This window comes from Myxine glutinosa, chromosome 6 (assembly GCF_964187855.1).
Source record: "Myxine glutinosa chromosome 6, kmMyxGlut1.1, whole genome shotgun sequence".
In the NCBI taxonomy this organism is placed as follows: domain Eukaryota; kingdom Metazoa; phylum Chordata; class Myxini; order Myxiniformes; family Myxinidae; genus Myxine; species Myxine glutinosa.
Genome location: NC_136266.1, coordinates 120,071,798 through 120,096,231, shown reverse-complemented (window position 1 = coordinate 120,096,231; position 24,434 = coordinate 120,071,798). Strand labels below are relative to the sequence as shown.

At 47.5% G+C, this 24,434-nt stretch overlaps 1 protein-coding gene across 5 annotated transcripts in view; it reads left to right on the top strand.

Annotated features, from left to right (window-relative positions):
* The window catches only part of LOC137430240 (cAMP-regulated phosphoprotein 21), a 247,709-nt gene extending 224,001 nt beyond the window's left edge, over nt 1-23,708 (top strand). For 2 of the 5 annotated variants that reach the window (XM_068120950.2, XM_068120948.2), the window contains 4 exons: nt 1,853-1,991; nt 9,781-9,866; nt 18,405-18,483; nt 22,001-23,708. In XM_068120950.2, coding sequence (XP_067977051.2) covers nt 1,853-1,991; nt 9,781-9,866; nt 18,405-18,483; nt 22,001-22,386 — 690 coding nt within the window. In that variant the 3' untranslated portion in view covers nt 22,387-23,708. The remainder of the gene's footprint in view (nt 1-1,852; nt 1,992-9,780; nt 9,867-18,404; nt 18,484-22,000) is intronic. The other 3 variants (XM_068120952.2, XM_068120951.2, XM_068120949.2) reach the window with 3 other exon arrangements.
* Nucleotides 23,709-24,434: the final 726 nt, after the last annotated feature.

Here is a 24,434-nt window from a genome sequence, read left to right as displayed (position 1 = left end):
TACGCTCTACGACAGTGAAGTTTGGTAGCAGATTCAGTTGGGGGGCAGACGTTCGGGGGTTACAAAAGACGAAGCAGAAACAACCTTCTTGCTGAAGGTGTTACATCGCATTGTTGCAAGGGAATCTTTGCACTTGCCACCAAAGAGGATAGCCATTACTCGGCATCCAAGGTCATCGATCACCTCTGTGGTCTGGTTTGGGATGGTGAATGTGTTGGCACAAGACCGAAGGACAGGGTCTCCTTTTACAAGCTTCTGGAAAGCAGTCTTTTTGCCAACACCAAAAATCCGAGAAGTCGTGTCACAACCAGTCATGGCATGGATGAATATCAACTGAGAACACATGTCATGTCCGAGGATTTCTTTTAGACGGTTGATAGACTTAAAATAGTCTGTCCCTTGCCATAACCTCTCAAGCTTTGTACAAACCTTTGTCTGTAATGATCACTGAATACTGTGGACTGGAGTCACAGGTGGCAGTGGTGTAGACACATTACGCTCTTATCTCCAATCTGAAACACACACTTGGTTCATTAGCTGGTGAGTCGGAGGATGACGATGAATAGCGACTCACTGTATAAGACAACAAATGCCTAATGGGCTGGTAAACCTGGCTTACTGGATTACCTGATTACTTTGTGCTTATTTAAGTAATTTTCATGATTTCCTGGGTGCCTTAAACCTAGGTATACACACTGAAAAAATCTCTCTAGGTTGACTACTATTCGACAGAGCCATTTTAGTGGATCAGGATGTCACCTTGGGATGCCATCTTGGACTTGTCAATAAATAATTAACTGATGGTAATTTTATTGATTGAATTGGATTCCCTGGGCCCTAAAACCTAGGGTTAGACACCAAAACCACCTTATTAGCTTGAATAATAATTGAGATATGGCCATTTTAAGCTCCCGGCAGCCATCTTGGACGCCATCTTGAAAATGACCCCTTTCCGGAAGTCAGATGTTACTAGATTTTTAGTATGTTATTTAGCATGCCCAATGGTACCAGAATCCATTGAAAAACCTTTTGTATCAAGTTTTTTGGGGGTTCAACCATATATTGACCCCTCTACTTTTGCTTTTTTGATGGCTAGAGCATGAGTCTACAACAACAACAGCGAGCGCATAATAGATTTATTACCTCCGCCACCAAAAGTGGATGGAGATTGTTTTCACCCGTCTGTCTGTTTGTTTGTTTGTGAACAAGATATCTCAAAAAGTTGTGGACGGATTTGGACGAAATTTGGCAGAGATGTCGTGTATGTGACAAGGACAAGATTATTAGATTTTGGTAAAGATCCGGATTCGGATCCGGCTAGTAAAAAAATTTAGGTGATTCTTCACCATTGGGAGATCGGGCCATAAACGACATATTGCAGGATATCTCAAAAGGTTGTGGATAGATTTGGACGAAACTTTGTGGACCGGTTGTGTGTGTGACGAGGACTAATCGATTCAATTTTGGAGAAGATCTGAATATGGATTCGGATACAAGAATTATTCAATTTTTAAGCGATTCTTCACCATTGGGAGATTGGGCGAAAAGCGACATACAACATGATATTTAAAAACAGTTATGGATGAGTTGTGACAAAACTCGGTGGATGAGTTTGGTAGGTGACAAGAACAAGCCCATTGGATTTTGGTTCAGGTCCGAATCCAGATCTGGCCTATTATTGGAATACAAAAGAAACTTCAGCCTGGCGGAGGTATGCGCTCTACCGAGTGCCGTTTTCGTTGATGTTTGAAATCTCCACTTGCATGCCATATTAGTATTTCCAACTTGCTCCTATGCATTCCATATTACATGCCATCTTTCTCCCAACTTGTCCTTTCCTCCCCTCATGCAGTGCAGTCCTCGTTTGGTCAGCCCGCTGGTATCCCCCTCTCAGTCACCATCTTCTACGCCCCACCTAAACTCTCACCCCGGTGTTCTGTCATTTCCTCTAGCACCTACGGCCATCCCGCGACCTCCCACAAGCTCACAAGGTTAGAGCTGTGCAAACACTCCTATGATGTCCTGAAAATTATGCTTGCTTGCTTTCTCTGCACATTGTCCAAGACTATGGCTCTCAGGGTCACTGACATCCCTTATTAGTCTGCTGAAGCCACTTGCTTTACCTTTTGTCATCACAGACTGCTTGCCTCTTGGGTTTTTGTTTGTTTTTTGTTTGTTGGCACACATACATGGAGAGCTAAATTGAATGTTATTTCTGTTCGAGCAATTTCAAATCCCAAGAGAGGTGGGTGTGGTTGGTTTCCCCACTATGTTTCAGTGGTTAAGTGTTCAGTCGCCACTTCTGTTACAATGAACAAGGATGTTTTTGTTTAATCTCTCGTCTTGCTTCTGCGATCTTCAATTCAAGAAGCGCAACAAAATGCATCGACTCACTGGATCATTTCAACTTAAAAAAATTTTTTTGCCCCGTCTTCCCAAATTCCATCCACGATTTCACCTTCAGTCCTTTTTACCTGAAGTTTCTCAACGTTTGAATTACCCTCCATACTCATGACTGCACCTCAATCCATTCTTTTAAAACCTTTGTTCCTTGTTTTGTCCCCCGTCGCACCGCAGAGCGAAAGGGGGACTATGGTTTTCCCCTCCATCCGTGTGTGCGTGCAGACGTGCGTGCGTGCGTAAGTGAAGGACCGAATTCTAATTTGGTGGGTGGGTGCAACTAGGCATATGGAAGACCACTATTGAAAAATTAGGTCGCCACGTCAACATCCAAGATGGCCGCCGCCATGTATGTCTGACGCCATGTATGTCTGAACCTTGTGAGCGGAATATCTTGAAAAATAAGCGAAGTACCAACGTCCAATCTGATGTGTGGGTGTATCTAGGCATAAGGAAGAACGCTATTGAAAATTGGGTCGCCACGTCAAAATCCAAGATGGCCGCCGCCATGTATGTCTGAACCTTGTGAGCGGAATATCTTGAAAAATAAGCGAAGTACCAACTTCTAGTCTGGTGTGTGGGTGTATCTTGGCATAAGGAAGAACGCTGTTGAAAATTGGGTCGCCACGTCAAAATCCAAGATGGCTGCCACCATATACAGGGTGAGTCAAAAGTAGCGCCCGATTTCTGTTTTTTCGGCTGTCAGATTCTTTCTGGGATGTCATGTTGTGAATAATTGTCTTGCAGATTATTAATTTTCTTAGTTTATTTATTTTTGTTTTGTTTTGCAGGTTATTGCTGGGAGTTTGGAAAGTTACTGAAGTTGCACCAAATTGAACCATGAATTACCTTTCAATGAATCAACGCATTGTGGCCGTGAAACATTACTACAAATGTAATGAACAACCAACGATGGCGGCATGCCATTTGGCACAGGAATTCGATATTCACCCACCCCAGGGAAGAAACATATGATTGATTGCCGAGAAATTTGAAGCAACAGGGTCGGTAGCCACTGCAAAGAAGTCCGGTCGTCCGAAAATGCCAACGAATGTAGCTAAGGGTTTCCCCCGTAATAATTTTCCCCTGAATAAATGCTTAGATAAACATGTCATTCATTTATTTCTACCTTCTTGTACACTGTTAATACAAATGGCAAACAAACAATCAACTGACATATCTGACTGACAATCAACAATCAACTGAATATATATATATATATATATATATATACACATACATACATACATACATCTATCTATCTATCTATCTATCTATCTATCTATCTATCTATCTATCTATCTATCTATCTATCTATATATATATATATATATATATATATATATATGTAGCGGTTACCGCTGGATGCACACAATCGCCTTGCACCGGCCAGAACACGGCCAGACGCGCCTCTCCCGGGCATGCCCGGACTCACTGTTACCGGGCACGCCCGGACGCTCTGGGCGAGCCCGCTATCGCCTTTCCAGGGCTCGCCCAGAGCGTCCGGGCACGCCCGCTATCGCCTTTCCAGGGATCGCCCAGAGCGTCCGGGCATGCCCGCTATCGCCTTTCCAGGGCTCGTCCAGAGCGCCCGGGCACGCCCAGCCTCGACTTGCCAGGCCGCAGCCAAACACGCCCGGGCAGGTCCAGACTCGCCTTTCCAAGGCTCGCCCTTGACACCCGGGCATGCCCGGTATAGCTTTTGCCGGGCAAACTTCCCGACATAAATGTGTATATATATTGCTGCCCGATAAACGGGCTTTTGTCAGAATACCTGAGCTGTTTTGTTTCAATAAAGCAACTCGGACGAATTCCGTCTTTGGTCGCGTCATTTCTTTCGACTCGCGTTGGAGCGCAGCGCCTTCACTGGTGACCTACCGACATGGACACGGCAGTGACTCTTAAACTGCCTACCTTCTGGGAGGCTCACGCGGCTGTTTGGTTCGCCCAGGCGGACTCCCAGTTCGCCCTGCGAGGCATCACCGCGGACGACACCCGCTTCCACCACGTCGTGGCAGCGCTCGGTTCCGCCACCGCGGCCCGCGCCCTGAGCCTCCTCGAGCACCCGCCGGCTGCCGACAAGTATGACGCGCTGAAGACGCTCCTCCTCGACGCTTTCGCCCTCTCACCGGCGGCACGCGCACGGCGCCTGCTCGACCTGCCCGAGCTCGGCGACACGCGCCCGTCCGAGCGCATGGACTATATGCTCTCGTTGCTCGGTGAGCACTCTCCGGATTTTCTGTTCCGCGAGTTGTTCCTTCGCCAGCTGCCTCACCCGGTACGCCTCGCCCTGGCTGGCACGTCGATCACCGATCCCCGCGCCCTCGCCAGGGAAGCCGATAAGATCTCCTCGGCGGGCCAACACATCGGCGCGGCTACCTGGAGCCTGCCGCCGTCCGAGGCGACGCCCGAGCGCCCTGCGCGGTTGGAGGCCGAACTGCCGGTGAAACTGTCGGCCGCCACGCCGCACCGACCACTTCCGACACGACGGCCGGGGCCTCCACCTGACCAGGCGTGGTGTTATTACCACGCCAGGTTCGGACACAAGGCTTGGACGTGCCGACCCCCGTGCACTTTCGGCAAGTCGGGAAACGGCCGGGCCGGCGTTCATTCCCAGCCATGAGCGCCGGCCACTCGGGCAACTTGCTTTTTATTCGGGACAAAGCGTCCGGGCGGCGTTTCCTTTGTGACACCGGTGCCCAACTGAGCGTCATACCCGCCTCCGAGCAGGACAGGCGGGACGCCGTTTGCGGCCCCTCTTTGGTCGCTGCTAATGGCTCGGCCATACGCACTTTCGGCCCGCGCAACGTCACCCTCTGCTTCGGCAGCCAGCGCTTTCAGTGGACCTTTGTGACCGCCTGCGTCCCCATGGCTTTGCTGGGCGCCGACTTCCTCTGCGCGCACGGGCTGCTGGTCGATGTCAAACGTCGTCGCCTTGTCAACGCCGAGACCTTCAGCTCCCTGGCGTGCACGATGAGCAGCTCCGCGCCGACCGAACTGGCATGCGCCCTCCCGACGGCGAACGAGTTCGCTCGCCTGCTCGCGGAATTCCCGGCCCTCATTCGGCCGACGTTTTCGGCCGTCGCAGTGCGGCATCGGATCGAGCACCACATACCCACTACGGGCCCGCCGGTCTACGCCAGGGCCCGCCGCCTCGACCCGGCCAAGCTCGCCGTGGCAAAGGCCGAGTTCGACGCGTTGGAGCACTTCGGCATCGTGCGGTGCTCCAATAGCGCGTGGGCCTCACCACTGCACATCGTGCCAAAGCCGGGGGGCGGATGGCGCCCGTGTGGCGACTACCGCCGCCTCAACGACGCTACCACCCCCGACAGGTACCCGATCCCGCACATCCAGGACTTTTCCGCCCGTTTGGCGGGACGGGTCATATTTTCCAAAATTGACCTGATACGGGGATACCACCAGGTACCTGTCCGGGCGGCCGACGTCCCGAAGACGGCCGTCATCACGCCGTTCGGCCTGTTCGAATTTTTGAGGATGCCGTTTGGCCTCAAGAACGCGGCCCAGGCATTCCAGCGCTTAATGGACGGAGTGCTGCGCGACCTGCCATTTCTTTTCGTCTATCTGGACGACATCCTCGTCGCCAGCACGTCCCGCGCCGAGCACCTCCTCCACCTCCAAACACTGTTCGGTCGCCTCAGCGAGCATGGCTTAATTGTCAACCCGGCCAAATGCCACTTCGGCACGACGACCGTTGACTTTTTGGGCCACCGCATCACCAAGACCGGGGCCGTGCCGCTGCCGACCAAGGTCGAGGCCATCACCACGTTCCCGCGTCCCCGTTCCATCAAGGCCCTACAAGAGTTCCTCGGCATGGTGGATTTTTATCACCGATTCGTGCCCCGCGCTGCTCAGCTCATGCGGCCCCTTTACGAGGCCCTCCGGGGCAAGCCGGCCAAGCATGACATCGTTTGGTCCGCGGTCACGGACGCGGCCTTCGCGAGCGCAAAACGGGCCCTCGCCGACGCAACGCTGCTGGCTCACCCGGTGCTCAACGCGCCCATCGCCCTCACTACGGACGCCTCCAACTACGTGGTGGGCGCCGTCCATGAACAATGGGTGGACGGGGTTTGGCAGCCACTCGCTTTTTTCAGCCGGCAGCTCCGGCCGAACGAGTTAAAATACAGCACGTTCGACCGCGAGCTGCTCGGTCTATTCCTGGCCGTTCGCCATTTCCGACACCTCCTGGAGGGCCGCCCGTTTACGGCTTTCGTCGACCACAAGCCGTTGGTCTACGCAATGGGCAAAGTCACGGAGCCGTGGTCGGCCCGCCAGCAGCGCCACCTCTCCGCCGTGTCGGAATTCACCACGGACATCCGGCACGTCGCCGGCAAAGACAACGCTGTGGTCGACTGTCTTTATCGGGCCAGCGCGAACGCGGTCCACCTCGGCGTGGACTTCGCGCTCATGGCGGCCGACCAGACCACCGACACCTCGGTGCAGGCCCTCCGGGCGGCGGACACGGGCCTCCGCCTGGCCGACATCCCCTTCGCGGGCACCGTCCTGCTCTGCGACGTCTCCCAGGGCCAGCCTCGCCTCATCGTGCCCGTTTCCTGGCAGCGCCGCATCTTTGCCTCCATCCACGGCCTTTCTCACTCGGGCCGGAAAGCTTCTCAGAAGCTGGTGTCGGCGCGTTTCGTCTGGCACGGCCCTTGACGGAACGTCCGCGACTGGGCCAACGCCTGCACGGCCTGCCAGCGGGCCAAGGTCCACCGCCACACCCAGGCCCCGCTGGCACCTTTCACCGTGCCTGCACGGCGTTTCGACCACGTCCACGTGGACCTGGTGGGTCCCCTGCCCCCATCGCGGGGGTTCACCCACCTGCTCACCATGGTGGACAGGACCACCAGGTGGCCGGAGGCCGTGCCCCTCACCTCCACCACCACCGCCGACGTGGTGCAGGCGTTCATCGCCACCCGGGTCGCGCGCTTCGGCGCACCGGCGGACATCTCGTCCGACCGCGGCCCACAGTTCATGTCCGAACTTTGGGGCGCGGTCGCCCGCTCGTTGGGGGTCACGCTGCACCGCACCACGGCCTACCACCCCCAAGCCAACGGGTTGTGCGAGCGGTTTCACCGCTCCATGAAGGCCGCACTCATGGCCGGCCTTCAGGACGACGGTTGGACCGACCGGCTGCCGTGGGTCCTTTTGGGCCTCCGCACGGCCCCCAAGGAGGACCTCCGGGCGTCCGCCGCCGAGCTCGTCTACGGCCAGCCGCTCCGCGTCCCGGGCGAGTTCGTGCCCGACGCTACCAGTCCCTGGTCTGCCGCACACCAGCGCTCGGACCTCCAGGAGGCCGCCCGCCGATTTGCCAACGTCCCGCCACGGTGGCCCCCAATCCTACGTCCCCCCGGCGCTTCGCACAGCGGAGTACGTCTTTGTGCGTCATGACACGCACCGGGGGCCACTCCGGCCGCCGTACGACGGGCCCTTCCGGGTCCTGCGACGGGGCGACAAGTCCTTTGTCGTCGACGTTGGCGGCCGGTCGGACCGGATCTCTGTGGACCGCCTCAAACCGGCGCACATGGACGTCGACCGACCACCACGGTTGGCCCTTCCTCCGCGGCGAGGCCGCCCCCCGTCCACAGTTCCCCCCGCTCGACCACCCACCACCACGTCGGACCCCTCCCCACGACCCTCCAGGGGTCGCTTCGGCCGGGTCATCCGGACCCCCCTTAAATTGACCCTGCCGGTGCAGGTTGATTCTGGAGGGGTGTGTGTAGCGGTTACCGCTGGATGCACACAATCGCCTTGCACCGGCCAGAACACGGCCAGACGCGCCTCTTCCGGGCATGCCCGGACTCACTGTGCCCGGGCACGCCCGAACCTCCCGGGCGGCACGCCCGGTCTCGTCTTTCCCGGGCATGCCCGCTCTCGCCTTTCCAGGGCTCGCCCAGAGCGTCCGGGCATGCCCGCTATCGCCTTTCCAGGGCTCGCCCAGAGCGTCCGGGCATGCCCGCTATCGCCTTTCCAGGGCTCGCCCAGAGCGTCCGGGCATGCCCGCTATCGCCTTTCCAGGGCTCGCCCAGAGCGTCCGGGCATGCCCGCTCTCGCCTTTCCAGTGCTCGTCCAGAGCGCCCGGGCACGCCCAGCCTCGACTTGCCAGGCCGCAGCCAAACACGCCCGGGCAGGTCCAGACTCGCCTTTCCAAGGCTCGCCCTTGACACCCGGGCATGCCCGGTATAGCTTTTGCCGGGCAAACTTCCCGACATAAATGTGTATATATATTGCTGCCCGATAAACGGGCTTTTGTCAGAATACCTGAGCTGTTTTGTTTCAATAAAGCAACTCGGACGAATTCCGTCTTTGGTCGCGTCAATTCTTTCGACTCGCGTTGGAGCGCAGCTCCTTCATATATATATATATATATATATATATATATATATATATATATATATATATATATTGAAACAGAAATCGGGCGCTACTTTTGATTCACCCTGTATATGTCTGAAACTTGTGAGCGAAATATGTTGAAAAATAAACGAACGACTAACTTCTCATCTGGTGTGTGGGTGTATCTACGCATAAGGGAGAACACGATTGAAAATTTGGTCGCCACGTCAAAATCCAAGATGGCCACCACCATATATATGTCTGAACCTTGTGAGCGAAATATCTTGAAAAATAAACGAACTACTAACTTCTAATCTGGTGTGTGGGTGTATCTACGCATAAGGGAGAACGCTATTGAAAATTGGGTCGCCACGTCAAAATCCAAGATGGCCGCCGCCATGTATGGCTGAACCTTGTGAGCGGAATATCTTGAAAAATAAGCGAAGTACCAACTTCTAATCTGGTGTGTAGGTGTATTTAGGCATGAGGAAGAACGCTATTGAAAATTGCGTCGCCACGTCAAAATCCAAGATGGCCACCACCATATATATGTCTGAACCTTGTGAGCGAAACATCTTGAAAAATAAACGAACTACTAACTTCTAATCTGGTGTGTGGGTGTATCTACGCATAAGGGAGAACGCTATTGAAAATTAGGTCACCACGTCAAAATCCAAGATGGCCGCCTTGCGTCTTCCACTTTGTCAACTCATCACTTCAAGGACGGGGTACCTAGGTGTAACGCTTGTTCTCCTTGAATCCCAAATTTGCCAATAATTCTACCCACCTTATATTCCATTCATTTCCTTGTTACATGTCTGTGTCTTCTGTCTCTGTGCATGTAAATTTATTTATTTTCATGCTTTACTTGCTGTCTCCACGACCCTCAAACAAAAAAGGTACACGTCCTCAGAAATGTCAATCCTCTCACAATGGCTCAACTGTTGAGCTGTTTTATTTTTGACAGTTTTCTCTGTGTTATTCACACAAGCTACATTGCTTTTCTCACCTATTGTCTCTCTGTAGCAGACAGGCCTTTTCCTCTGATAGGTGCTTCACTGCAGTATGTCCCCAGTCCCAGCGGTCCCAACAGCACTGTCACACTACAGCAGGTGAGGTTTACCTCCCTTTCCATACCGGTATATGTAATAATAATTATATCCCAAACTGAAATTGCTCTCTGATCGAGGGAGCATTGCAGACAACCTTAATTGGGCATGCGAGTTTGTCTTGATAAGCCCAATTAAGGGCAAAATGTGTGTCCAGTTGGTGGGTGCCTTTACAAGCTGAGGTGTGATTTGATGAAGAGCAGAAAATTCTCATTAAAACCTTTGCAGAATCAGTGGTTCAAAATGTGCTGTTGATAGCATGTTGTTTGCATGTACTGTTGATGGTATGTTGTTTACATGTGCCTTTCTGGCTGTACCAATAAAACCATGGCCCGTGCTGTTTTGCATGCTCTATAGCCACTTCTCAAGTTTATAATATATCATATTCACTGCCTGCTATTGTTTTTATCAAAATTGTCTTATAATAAGTTGTCGATGCACATATGAAATCAACCATTTTCATGCGTTTTTGCCCATTTGACTGTGATATTGTGTGACTCAAATATTATGGTTGAAAAGCTTGTGTGTATATTCCAGAGCATATCTCTTGTCATCCTTAATTCTGGCCCATGATCTTTGTACCCCATTAACCTCGATAGTTTCAGTGTTTCCTTGACTGTCAAGTGACCTAGTCCGAGATCAAATCCCAACGCAGCTATAAGCTATCACACTAGTGTTTCACATGCAAGGTGATACATCATCAATGTGCGCATCCATCAATAGGATGTTGAGTCTGAGGACCCGTCTGCCAGCTTTGGAGACATTGGTGGACATTCAATAGCCAACGGTGCCTTTCACGACGAGTAGGCAAGTTATCGCTAGCACCCTGAACAGATTTTAAAGTTTTTTTTCAAAGCTAAAATGATAATTGGTATGTTTGTACTCATGCCAATTATTATTTTGGGGGTGAAAGGGGGTTGCCCCCTAAAATAGTTTTTTGTTTGTTTGTTTGTTTTGTTTTAAGCCTTGTGATTACTTTAGTATGATTATACATGCTGCCCTGTCTGCTAGCAACCATTGAAATTGGTTTTAATTACCGCGATGCTGTTTAAAATACCTTTAGTCAGTGTCGTATACTGCTTCATTCTACCAGGTGAGCACCCTGGGTGGTGGGGCAGCTTCGCACCGAATTTCAAAGGGATGGGGACATGCCGGATAAAAGCACCAAAATTTTATCAGGCAATCTTCAGGGTGCCAGCTATGATTCTATAACCGGCGCCAAGCGATACGACCACTCTTATTTGAATTTTTTTTTTTTTTGTGAAAATTTGTTTTGAAAATTTTGGGAAAATTTTTTTTTGGGGGTTTTTGGAAAAGAAATGTTTTTATTGCAGAAATGAGAATCTTTTCCGAACATTTTGGTGTAATTGTTTTTAAAATCGAACATCTAGAAGTATTTTAAAACAATATTTGAAAATTAGGTGTCTCGGGTGCATATTCCTCAGCATCTAAGCTTCAAATCTAGAACCGGCACCAAACGATCCGAACAGCAAGATGCATGCACAATAGACATTTATATATTTTTAGCCGCGTCGCAGACGCTGCTAATAGAGTGCCCTCTGCTGTTGTTGTTGTTCTTCTTGTCCTTCTTCTTCTTCTTCTTCTTGTTCTTGCAGAGAAGACAAAACCTCAAAGCTCCACCCATTCTGGGAACCATAGCTCCACCCATTTTGGGAGAGGCTTCATATAAACAAATATCCACCATTTTATTAACTCGCATAGCTTTGAGGCCTGTTTTGTAGGCCTGTGGTGCCTTCCTCTCTCACACAGTTTTATTTCAAATCAAATTCGATATATCATTTCATTTTTCACAGTCGCTAACATAGTTTTAGACTCGGTTGAAAAAAAACGGGAAGAAAATCCGATGAAAGTTGCCCTTTATAGAACGAAATGAATTCTCAAAGGCCTGTAACTTCAAGTCCATTGAGATATATTTTTTTACAATCACGGCATGGTCAGTCATACACCGCCCGAAATAACAGACGGGAAAATGCCGGGATATATTAAAAATTCGTCCATTTGATGACAATCGTCACGATGAAATATTTAATTTATACGTCGTCATAATAATGTGGAGAGAGGAGCATAGCTTCGTTCACGTGTCGCCACACACGGGAAATTGCCGAGATTTTTTTTTTTTTAAATCGCGGCATGGTCAGTCATACACCGCCTGAAATAACAGACGGGAAAATGCCAAGATATATTAAAAATTCGTCGCCACACATGGGAAATTGCCGAGATATATTTTCACTTTGCACAAAAATAACATCAAGTAATCGAATCAATACGAATGTCCTGTGCCTATAACATCGACGTTATAGGCACAGCTGCATCTAGGCATTGTGTAACATCGACGCGGCTTTTGTTTTAATTAAAACTTTTTGTACTTGTTATTTAATTACATGCATATTATATTAAATCTGCTATATGTTGAAATTATATCTGCTATATGTTGCTATATGTTGCATGGCAAAAGAAGAGGTGGTCAAGAGAGATTGTATAGTCTGGTCTGCCTACCATGCCTCGTTTCAAAACAGTCCTGCTCAAGAAGTAGAAGCTGCCATCACTCAACTTCTGCCTCTCTTCAATGAGAAGGCAGCCACACCTGCAATGATCAAGCATGGAATGGATGTCATCCGTGAATCTACACAGTTCCTGAACCCTGGACAGATTCCAATAATAGCAATGGATGCTCCGCTGTATGCGCTTGCCAAGTTCATTCAGTGGCACTGGCCTACCACACACGGTGAAGACCAGTATGTTGTCATGTTCGGCGGACTCCACCTGGAGATGGCGGTGTGGAAGACACTAGGAGACTACCTAGACGGATCTGGATTCAGCTGTGCCAGCAGAGACTACCTAGACGGAACAATACCTGCAATGTCGGTATTGCGACAGCAATAAACCAGGCAGGCATAGCCTCTGCTGGCACAGCTGAATCCTTCCTGAAGGCATCACACCTGACGAGAACCAGGCATGCCCACCAAGTCAGCGCTCTGGCACTCTCCAAGCTGCAAAATGATGCCTACCTGAAGGGAGCTGCTGGTGCAGCAACTGAAGATAGGACAGAAGAGGACTGGAAACAAAGCATGATCATGAAGAGTCCAACCTTTCAGTACTGGGACACCATCCTGAGGATTGAGCTCCTGGGACTCACCTTCGTTCACGCTCACAGAGAAGGAGACTTTCCCCTGTATGTCGAGTCTCTGAAAGCCCTGGCACCATGGTTCTTCGCACTTGACCACCATAATTATGCCAGATGGGTACCGATCCACATCCACGACATGGAGAGCCTACCTCCAACAATCGAAGAGGAGTTTATTGTCAGAGGCAACTGGGTTGTTCAGAAGACAGCCAGAAGGTTCTCCAGCATTCCGATCGACCAAGCCCATGAACAAAATAATGAGCTTGTGAAGGGCCCTGGAGGAGCAGTCGGCCTGACTGAAAACCCACCAGCCTTCAAGAAGTGGATGATCGCCGGACCTGAGCAGGCACGCATTCTCACTGAGTTTGAGCGGGAGTACACTGCCATCTCAGAAGATGAACGCCAGCACCACGAATAAGGTCTGTCTGCGCAGAAGACATTTCACGAGCAAACACTGGGCCTTATTCAAGTTATCAACGAGATGAGCAACCCGTTCCTAGATGAAAGAAGCGAGGTGAATGCACTCGACAAGTGGCATGTGACTGAAGAATCTGTGGCCAACACTGTGCATACCATAGAAGAAGTGGGAAAGGCTCAGTATGACAGCTACAACAAGGCTATCATCACTGAACGAAGGCAGTCCATCCATGAGCCCGTGAAGAGGAACTCATTGCCTCTCTTCAGGTCACCATCCAAGGGGAAGAGGAAGCAGTCAGAGGATGTTTCCCTGTTGAAAGATGATGTGTCCCTCTTCTCTCGTCTGTACATAGTTTCTCAGAACAGGGATACAGATATGGGAACCTTCTTCCAGCATGAAAATCATCCGCGCACCCCCTTCTCTATCTGAAAGAGGAAAATTGCGCCAAGGAAAGAAGTCAGACCTCATTGGTATCCTTGTGCAAGAACCACAAAACTCTGCAAGAACCATTTCCAAATTGAGAGAATGCACCCGAGACACCTAATTTTCAAATATTGTTTTAAAATACTTCTAGATGTTCGATTTTAAAAACAATTACACCAAAATGTTCGGAAAAGATTCTCATTTCTGCAATAAAAACATTTCTTTTCCAAAAAACAAACAAAAAAAATTTTCCCCAAAATTTTCAAAAAGGTTTTTCACAAATAATAAAAAATTTCAGATAAGAGTGGTCGTATCGCTTGGCGCCGGTTATAGAATCATAGCTGGGACCCTGAAGATTGCCTGATAAAATTTTGGTGCTTTTATCCGGCATGTACCCATCCACTACCTAAGCTGCCCCACTAGGGGTATTGCCCCTATTTTTATTATGCAAGATGCGGATGTAAAAACTGTGACTGTATTGTTGAGGCAAACGAAATAGTCATGGGTTATTTGTGCTACATAACGCCCCTGGAAACACCCCCCCCCCCCCCTACCAATCCACTGCAACGCTCTGTAACTTTTGGACATGCACTCTCTGCCCCCCCCCCCCCCCCCCTCCACCCCACCCACACCCCCTGGACGTTACGTAATTTTTGAACAGTCCCTATGCGTTCACAAATTACGGGCGGACATTGTGACACCTCATTCATGCTTTGTTTGCTGTACATTTATTTTACATGGAACAAATAAATTGTACACAAAAGTTTATGGGGAAAACTTTCTAAAAGAACACATTAATTGAGCAGACGACTCGCTAAGTGGTGACACAGTTTTAGTCACGAGTGAAGCATATTTTACTCAGTTATGGAAGAGCTAACAAAAGACCCATGTGAACCGCATCATGAGTAACAAAGCTGATGGAAATCGGATGATATTTAACACAAAATTACCATAGGAACGGTTTTAGAGAGGCACTTACCGTGTGTGCTGACGAGCTTGATTACACCTTGCTAATAATCTTTATTCGACGTATGATTAGATTGTTTGGGAGGTCCCTCGCCATGAGTAACACTCGACCCAAACAAAGCCAATGGAAATCTGACGCAACAAATCAGGGCAGTGCATAATCAGAGCAGAGGCCTACAGACCTGATGTCTCAGTCTCACTAGAAAACCAAGATGGCGGCCGTTATTTTGTTTGGATGGAATGGTGGGTGGAGTCAAGCGGCAAGTGTAGATGGGGTCTGGCAGCTGTTCGACCAAAGGGTGCACATTTCAAAAATCGACCCCCAACAAGAGCCACAACAACAGCAACAACCATGCAGAGGTCTTGTAGACTTAAAGCAAGCAATTAAATAGGTTTTGTGCAAATACCTTCCTCTTTCCTGATTTTTCCTTCACTCATTTTCTTCTTTGAAGAAGCTTTAAACCGGTGGAGGAGAGTAGAGCAACTTTATCATATTTGGTACTTCTTGAATATGCACTGGCGGATCGTGGGATGGGGATGGGGGGGGGGGGGGTGCAGGGGGTGCGCACCCTCCCCCCCTTCGGATTTTCGACAATAAATTGTAAGCTATGAATATCCTGGAACGGCCCTCATGTCCAGATTATTTTGAATAAGGAAAGTTCCAGGCAGCTTACCAACACTCAGAGGTTTTAAATCACTTTTGCTTTATTATAAAACACTCCAAGTGCGACGGTAAAACACCATGCTTTCGTCGCATAAATTTCGTCATGGGAATTCTTCCGGATTATTTGTAGTTAATTAGCCTAATTAACTTAGGAGATCATAGCAGTCATTTCGGAAGAACTACACAAATCAGAAATTCCACATCAGAAAGCTCCAGTAGAACTACACAAAAAACATACCGCATGCATGCACACACACACACACACACACGCACACACACATACTCACACACACATACAAAATTCATCATTTTATAGCAGAAGGAACAGCTGGGCGAGTCGGTTCACCAGTTCGTCGATCTGGCCATTAGTCATCGCGAATCTGCTGAACTGTTGGACCAGGGAAGAACGCAACGAACTGCAGAAACTTCCAGGAACGCATGAAATGCCATTTCTGACGATCAATTGTTAAAACTTTCCTGGGGGAGGACTCCCAATCCCCCTTCACCCCCCCCACCTCCTGGTGCTATGACTTCGTGCCCCCCTACGTCTTGAAATTCCAGGATCCGCCCCTGATATGAACCTGTAATTTGCCCCCTTTTTTAAAATCTCACACAAAAATGTGGGCCAAGTTCATGCCAATTTTTCTCCTGTTTCTATTAAATGTCTGATCTCAACATTCACGTCTCAAGTTCCTCATCCAAAATCATGACCTTTTCAACAACTGTTAAACCACCCCACTCCCCTCCCAAAATGATGCTTGTGTATCCATCTTCTCCACCCTTTGCATTCTCACTTACCCCTCATCATAACCTACATCCCTTGTTTGTGCGTCTCCGTTGATTTTCTGCCACCATCCTGTTGGCGTTTTCCCTTTATCCTTCTGTTCCCGTTGTTATGTTGTGTCCTGATTTGTTCTGTGTCATAGCTCTTCCACGAGCCTAAACCATGTGAACCCTGTTAAATTCAAACAATGCCCCCACATTCGCACATTCAACATTCGCACCATTTTCCAGGAACATATCCCCCACGAATGTTGGTGGCCAACTGTACGAAATGTAAATTGGCCTTTAAAGGGCCACAGACACAGAAAATCATGTTTGGTTTAATTAATAGATGTTGCTTCACTTAACACTTCATTGCTCTTTTTTGGAATAAATACAGTATCTTTGAAGGATGCTATCAATGTTTTTGTGTGTCAATTTATGCTCGATTGGCCCCACTCACCAAATAAATCGGAGATTTTATTACCCACTTGGCCCGCCACGTCATTGCGGTTTTTTTTAAATTTTTTGCTGCGGGTAGTTTCATAATGATTTTGACTGTCAAAGGATTCTTGATCAGAAAAATCCGTCAAATTCACTTTCTGACAAGTCTGCGTGCGGAGACAACCTTGCCTTTGATTACATCACGCAGATGACATCATGACCAACTGATGGGTTTGCTTTTTTAACTCTAACACCTCAAAAATAATTAGAATTAAAAACCACGTTCAGTTCTTCATTTATTTCTTTAAAATCTATATAATCCCATCCCAAAAAAATTCTTGTCGCCAGACCTTTTAAAAAGGATCTTTAGAAGGCATGACTGTATTTTCCCTGGTATGCGAATAACATATCTTGTCAATATTTTGTGCTGATTGATCTGTACAAGACGTTGCAAACTATAAAAAAAACGTTGTGAAAAGAAAACTTTTTCCCACCATACCAACGGACTTCCGTGGTCACAGCTTTAGCCACGATGCACATTTTGATACATTTTCCATCAAGTGAACTTGTGGATCAATGAAAAAAAAGCTATTTTTATTTGTTCGTGCTAGTTTCATCAAACTAAAATATGCAATTTGGTGTCTGTCTGTCTGACTGATCAAGGTACAATCCGGTCCTTACTTTTCTAAGCTCAACCAACCTTGACAAGAGGATTAAGGGTCACACAATGGAGGTTGTAGCGACTTTATTCCCCCCTCCCCTCGGGAGCTTACTGCCTTGAGCGAAATCCGTGTTGACATGTATAAATAGCTTATCATGGCTTTTTTTCCAAGGCTGCCTCCAATAACAAAAGTGATAAGAGCACTAGCATAATGTTAACACTAAACTGAAAGGGAGGAAACCTGATGTTCTTTAAGCATTATATGCTTATTATTGTGTCTCCCACAGACGAACCGGCCCGAGCCTAGATCTACTGTAATCTACATACCCCAGAGAGGATAATAACGTGACCCTTCCTACCGCTCCCTTAGGGAGCAGGTGTACTAGTAAATGAAAAGGATCATCCTCAACCCTGATTAATTTATTTGCCCTAAGATGCTGAATGACTTGCCCAAAGGAACCATTTGTCATGCATCGTCAACAGGTGCGAATTTATGAAAAGTTTGGCCATCCAGTCTTCCTCCTCCCCTTTTGCTCTGCTTTAATTAGTCATAACATGACATGACGGTCATTATTCTGAACTTGTAAAAATCCCGGCAAAAATGACAGGTTGTGCAACAGTTTATTTGGCAGGGCAGCCTTGTGAGTGTGCCACAGTCTGAAGCCTCGGCCTCGTGTCAGATGTTTTTATTTTCTTTATTTATTAGACATCGTACGGATTTAAATGAACACTGGTTTTTCATTCTGTGTGCGTTGCACATCATGTGCAGAGAATTTCACCTCCCTATGCCTTGTATTTATTATTGTTTTAAAAAACGCTTCTGTACACCGCCTTGAGGTTCGGTTTGCGAGCCACCATCTACAATTCCATTAGAAGAGACATAATTGTTATTTTATGGAAAACGGTTTTCGAGTTTGTTTTATCCTCAAAAATAGACTGTAGTGAACACACATTCGTGTTAAAATATTGGCCTTTAAAACCTACCTTGATGAAGTGGGACAGACTTATGTATCCAGGTTTCTGCAGTCCTTTGTCCCTCTATCTTTTTCCTTGTGCAGACAACAAACAGAGCTGGGGGACGAGTGAAGCGCCCACCACGAAAAGCCTTTTCTGAAGATTCTAGTTCTGTGGATCCAGGTAGGAAATTACTCGTGAAAAATAATAAATATAATTTATTTCTCTTTATATATTATATATCTATATAATATATATATTATATTTAAAAAAAAATTCTTTTTTTATATTTTTATATGTATATTGTACGTTTTTTTTTTTTGTTTTTTTTTCCTTCCTTACTTTTAAGATTCCTTACTCGGTCCTCAAATTAACTTCATTTGTCTCGTTGCTGTATCTTTACAACAACAAATTCCAGGCTGGAGTTTCTGGGTAATTGGGCTTTCATGAATAGGTTGCACAATTATGGGAATTTATTAACCTTGTATTTATTATACCTTTCTTTTTTCTGTGACGTCTCAGGCTTCTGTAGGAGCTTATGCATATATTATAGAGAAGGATATTAGATCTCAGTGTACTTTTACATAAACGAAGAGGATATAACTAACTCGTAGTACTTACTTGCTTATCCTCATCATGTCCATTATATACCCACATTTTGTCTATTTTTACGATTATTTTTATGTGGAGATTGAGGTTCATTGGAGAGTTGAATGATGTAGGGGTGAAGTTGATACAACATTGAAGCTGGAGGAGTTGCTGCACAACTTAGGACATAAATTGGGAAGGAACAAACATGTGGGCAGAATAAGTAGGGACCTACAGTCAGGACATGGAAACCGACTGTGCTGAGTACACGAGGTATGTGTAAGCAGACAGAAAAAGCTGACATGCACGGTAAACAGGGAGATTGCGTCTCGCGAAGAGCAGACTTCATTCTGAAACCGTTCATGATGTTCCCCTCCCAACGCCTGGTGGTGATTTAAAGCTGAACCCAATGTAGTTACGATGTGAGTGTGTGGTGATCATGAAAAGGCAAGCTTTATGGAGATATTCGCATTTTCAGTTTGCTTTAGAACTTGTGAACTTTTCGGCAAAGAATGCGCATACCGGTTAACTCAGAAACGATGGAGACATTGAATTGGTGCCATTTCACCAATATGGGCTCAATTTTGCAAAAGTGACTGCCAAAAGCAAGGCCCAATTGCATAACAATAGGGAGGCTACATGGTTTGTTTGGATATTCTCCATTGTCCCAAGTTATCCAACCTTAGTTATACTTTTCTTCCCCCTTTTTATGCCTCCACACCGAAGGGCAGCAGCAGTATGTTTTCGGGGTGTCTGTCAGTCTATCATCAGGTTTTTTTTTGTTACCACGATATTGATTTGAGAACCACTGAATGAATTACACCAAATTGGGCACAAGTACAGAATGTCATGCAAAGATGAACTAGTTCGATTTTGGGTTCAAAAGATCATGTGTCAAAGGTAAAAGGGTATGCCATCTTTAATTGAGAATCCATTTTTTACCGGAATAACTTGTGAACCACAGAAGGGATTTCAACCCAACTTGATACAAGTATAGACTATAATGCAAAGATGAACAGTCGATTCAATTTTGGGTTTAATGGGTCAAAGGTCATGTGCCCTTTTATAATCATTTAGCAGAATATAGCTCGAGTTTGAAGCATCCGCCTTTACTTGGATTGTCTCGCCTCTTTCTTTCTCTCTCGTGACCTTTAATCATGTGACCATTAATTCAGATCACAGGTGACAATGGCTTGACGTGTAATATGGGTGGAGGCATATCCATCGGCACGTCCGTATTGAATTATATTTTCTAGTTTACTTTTACAATGTTTTAGAGTTTGGTGTTGCGAAGGAATTTCCGAGTTACAGATTTGGTTATTTCTCCATCCATTCACTTTTTCATGTTTTTCCATTCAATCGTCCGTCCAAAAGGATGTCGTTTTTACATATCTCTCCTGCACACCGCGGTCTTCTTTGGTTCTGGTGGAAAGTGAGTCTTGATGGTGACGTCTCCCCGATGCAACATTTTTAGGCACTACTAATGGGAGCCGGTCAAGGGAAATTGCCTCTGACTTCCCCCTCCACCCTCATTGAAATGTGGCTCATTAGATCCCTGCTTCTTCTTTGAGTCCAACTGTGTGCATGTCTTGCTGAAAATCTGCTCTTTATTCTAGTTTTGTGCAATAAGCCTGGTGTTGGCTTTGCGGTTAGGGGGGTGCCGGCTTGGGATCCTAGGATCCTGGGTTCAAATCCCGGTTGATCGCGGAATTAACACCAGGGGGGTTGACTCAGCCTGTCATCCTTCCGAGGTCGGCAAATTGAGTACCAGTTCACTGGTAATTCCCTGTGGTGTCGCAAGAGGCGACTTACTGGGTTGGCGGCAGGAAGGGCATCCAGCCATAAAACATTGCTTCAAAAAGGGGACCACGGTGCCCGAAAAAGGCCAACCCCAGCTCTGTGGGGAAAAATGGCCTCTAAAGGGTTGTTTTTTTTATATTCTAGTTTTGTGCACTTTATTGTGTTTTGAAGGAGTTAAGGTATTTAAAACTATTCATTGTTTTATTGCCTCCCCCATTTCCTCCTTTGGCCAACTTCATGATTCCTATCAAGTACCTCGCCATTCTTAACTATAGCCTGCAGTGTTTGGCAATCTTTTGTGTTGCTGCTTTCTATGATTTGCAATGTCTCTTTCACTGTGGTGGAATAAATTGTTTGCTGGGATAACTGAGCTCTTTAAAATGTGGATTGCTTTCCCACTCTTTGGGCAGAATCTACTCATTGGACCTTCGCATATCCACTGTATGTGGTGCTGCTTCCTTGCTTGAAGTTTAGTATTAAAGAGGATACTAGCACGGCCAGTCCCCATCGGTTGGCATTCATGGGGAGAAGGAAATTCCTCCTTTGGAAATGCCCAGCTAGCTGAGTGGGTGAGAAAGGCGGCACCGTTCTGGCATAGCTGGTACCCAGAGTGCCCTAGGAAGTGTCGGCACTTCCTCCAAGCTCAGTGGCTGTGTATCTCTTCTCTAATAGCCTTGTGTTACCTCCTGTATTTGTCTGCATGTCCACGTGTGTGAGATGTGTGTGGCAGCTCCACCACGAGCCTTTGATCCTGTTGGAAAAATAACAGTGCGACAGTTTTTGTATCATTCAAATAAGTTTTATATCATTTTATATGAAGGCATGTCGTATGAACCTCATCCTTCCCAGGGTTGGAAACCCAGAATGCAAGTACTGCATTAATGCCACCCTGTCACATGACGTTAGTTGTAGCTCATCATTTCTGGATGTTGGTGATGAGGTGATCTTGTGTGGCACTTTTATGACTCGATTCATCTTCTTCCTCATTTCCCTTCACATGGGGTGAGGCCTAATGGTACCAAGCTGCTGCTGCTGCCCCATTTTTTTTTGTACAATACTCCTTCACTCCCCTCTGTCCCCAGCCAACTCTCTCCACTTTTCACCTAATCTCCACTCCTCACCTAATCCTTCCATCTCAGGCGAAGTCCATCTCTTCTTCTCATACCTTGTTCCCTCAATCTGTGTGCTCTCTTTGCCATTCTCTCAAAATTTAAATCAAATTATGACATCTTGTTTGAAACGTGTTTTATGGTCTCAGCAAGTTATAAGATGTGCATAAAAAGTTATTGGCCATTCTTTTTCCCCATCCTAGATTTTTTTCGAAGTTCAATGCTGGAAGTTGACCTCCCAGCAGGTGTTCCTCAAGCTGAAGCTGAAGCCTTGCTGGCCAAGCTGGGTGGCAAGGTCCGCTGGGTACACGCACAATTGCCCAATGATTCTGTATCACCCAATTCCGCTCACCCAGATGGTGATACTTCACAAAGTCCAAGCGATGAGACGACCCTGGCGGCACCAGGTGCCAGCGTCGGGGATTTGCGGCTCGTAGCTCTCTTCCCAACACGGCAGCTGGCTCAAGTTGCACTATCCAAACTGGGGCTGGGCCCAGGCACAGCTACAAATGGATTCCGCCTTCGTCCTGGTGGCACCAGTCGGTGTAATGAAGCGTTCCCAACCCCTGAGCGTGCCAGCTCTCACTGAGCTGTTCATCGTGGCAAATGGAGGAGAATCACGTAGAGGGTTCATAAGAGTTGTAAAATAGGTTGTGTGTTGAACGATTGTTTGAAGACGAGTGGTAAAACAAAATCAGTGCAGAAAAGGTGAACGTTAATTATAAAAACTTTTCAACTTGGTACTACCACGGTCTGCCATCATGCCTAAGGTCCAAAGTAGTTTACGGACCTCACAAACAAGTAGCCAGCAAGGGAGTTGGTCAGTATGAGGACTGTCCAGCTTTGTGTGCCAGTAATTCTCAACGAACGGGTGTGTGTGTGTGTGTGTGTGCGTGCGCGAGTGTATGCGTGTGTGTCTGTGCGAGTGTATGCATGTGTATCTGTGCGTGTGCGTGAGTGTATGCCTGTGCGTGTGCGTGAGTGTATGCCTGTGCGCGTGCGTGAGTGTATGCCTGTGTGTGTGTGCGCGTGTGTTTTTAGCCTTTATAGCCACTTGCTTTCTACCATCTTTACCTCTGACCATTCCTCAGCTCATGTGCCCAATCTGAACTGCCATTCTCCTTCTCATGAAGCAGATCAGACTGTCATGTCAGGAACATTGTTCTTGGGTTTGTTTGCTTTCCTCCCTTTTATGCTGTTTTCTTGTAAAGCCCAGGATGGGAGGTAAGCAGAGCAATGGATAACCACGGACTGAGTAAGACTACGGAATGATATCGACTTATTTGAAAGAACCTTGTTTTTATTTTTATTTTCCACTGTCTTTTTCTTCCCATCCTATCACTAATTCACTCCTTTGGTCACTCCACCATCTCCTCCCCATCCCCACCCTCATCAACTCCAATTTTACCCCTCATACCATTGTTTGCACGATCTTATGAGTGACCTTTGCACAGTCCTCAGTGGGCTGGGATTTAAGGGGTAGCTTGGCTTCCAGGTGCTGGACATTACAGTGCACACTTGAGCACACCACATCTGCCCCTGGGCATTCACCACCACCACCACCACCACCACCTCTACATTACCCCTCGCTTTGCACTCTCTTCGGGTGTGTAGTGACCAACACTGCATTTGCTTGGAAGAGAATGCTTCTGCGTCCACCCAGTGGTATTTTCATCTCGTACTTTGTGTCCCAATCCCTGCATCACCGCCGCGCCTGTACGTGATTCGCTGCTTTTTCCACCATTGTGTTCTTCAACATCCAACATCCTGCCTTCCCTCACCGTAACTTCTCTCTTTTGGCTAAAAACCATTTCCCCTTTTTCCTGGCTAACATCACACACGTGCATCCCCTTTTTATTTAATGAGTTATAGACAACTAAATTATACAAAGGAATAAAAATTTAAAATCTATCGGTGTTCGTCTGCTTTTGGATTGGTCAATCTGTTTGAGGTGCAAGTTTTGGAGTACCTGAATTGCTGTGTATGTTATGGTGGAGCAAGAATGCAAGGACACACACCTATGACGATCCTTCCAGGGGAACTAAACCCCACCAAGGGGCTTCTTACACTCGGTAACGTTCAATGAAGTATGCTGGGAAGTCCTAACATGCATTTTCAACAGTCCAAGGTTATTGTGGAAAATGATGCAATCCAACAAAAGCCTCCAGAGTTGCTTTGAGTATTCCAAAAGCAGAAATATTGCAGAAAGTGGACATTTTGATGAATTGAGACGTTTGTGGCCATGCTGGGGATTTGGCTCATTCTCTCTGGAACAAGGCTGTCTTGAGGTATACTTCCGATAACGTGGGAGCAGAAGAGTTTGTGTATCAATTACAACTGGGCTGACAGGATGGCCGAGAGGTAAGCACAATCACCTGCAAGTTGTTTATGCTCGCTTTGAATCTCGACCCAGCTATAAACTGTCATCACTGTGTGTGCCCTCCATCGGATGGACGTTGAACAGGTGTCCCGTCTAACGGCATTCATTGGTGGACGTTAAAGATCCCATGGTGTCCTATCACCGACACCGTGGCCAAGTTCCAAATTCCTGCTCTAACCAACAGAGGCATTGCATCAGCAGCACAGCCATGCCCTCAGCCAATGATGCTACCCCGCAGCCTTGTGCTACAAACGAAC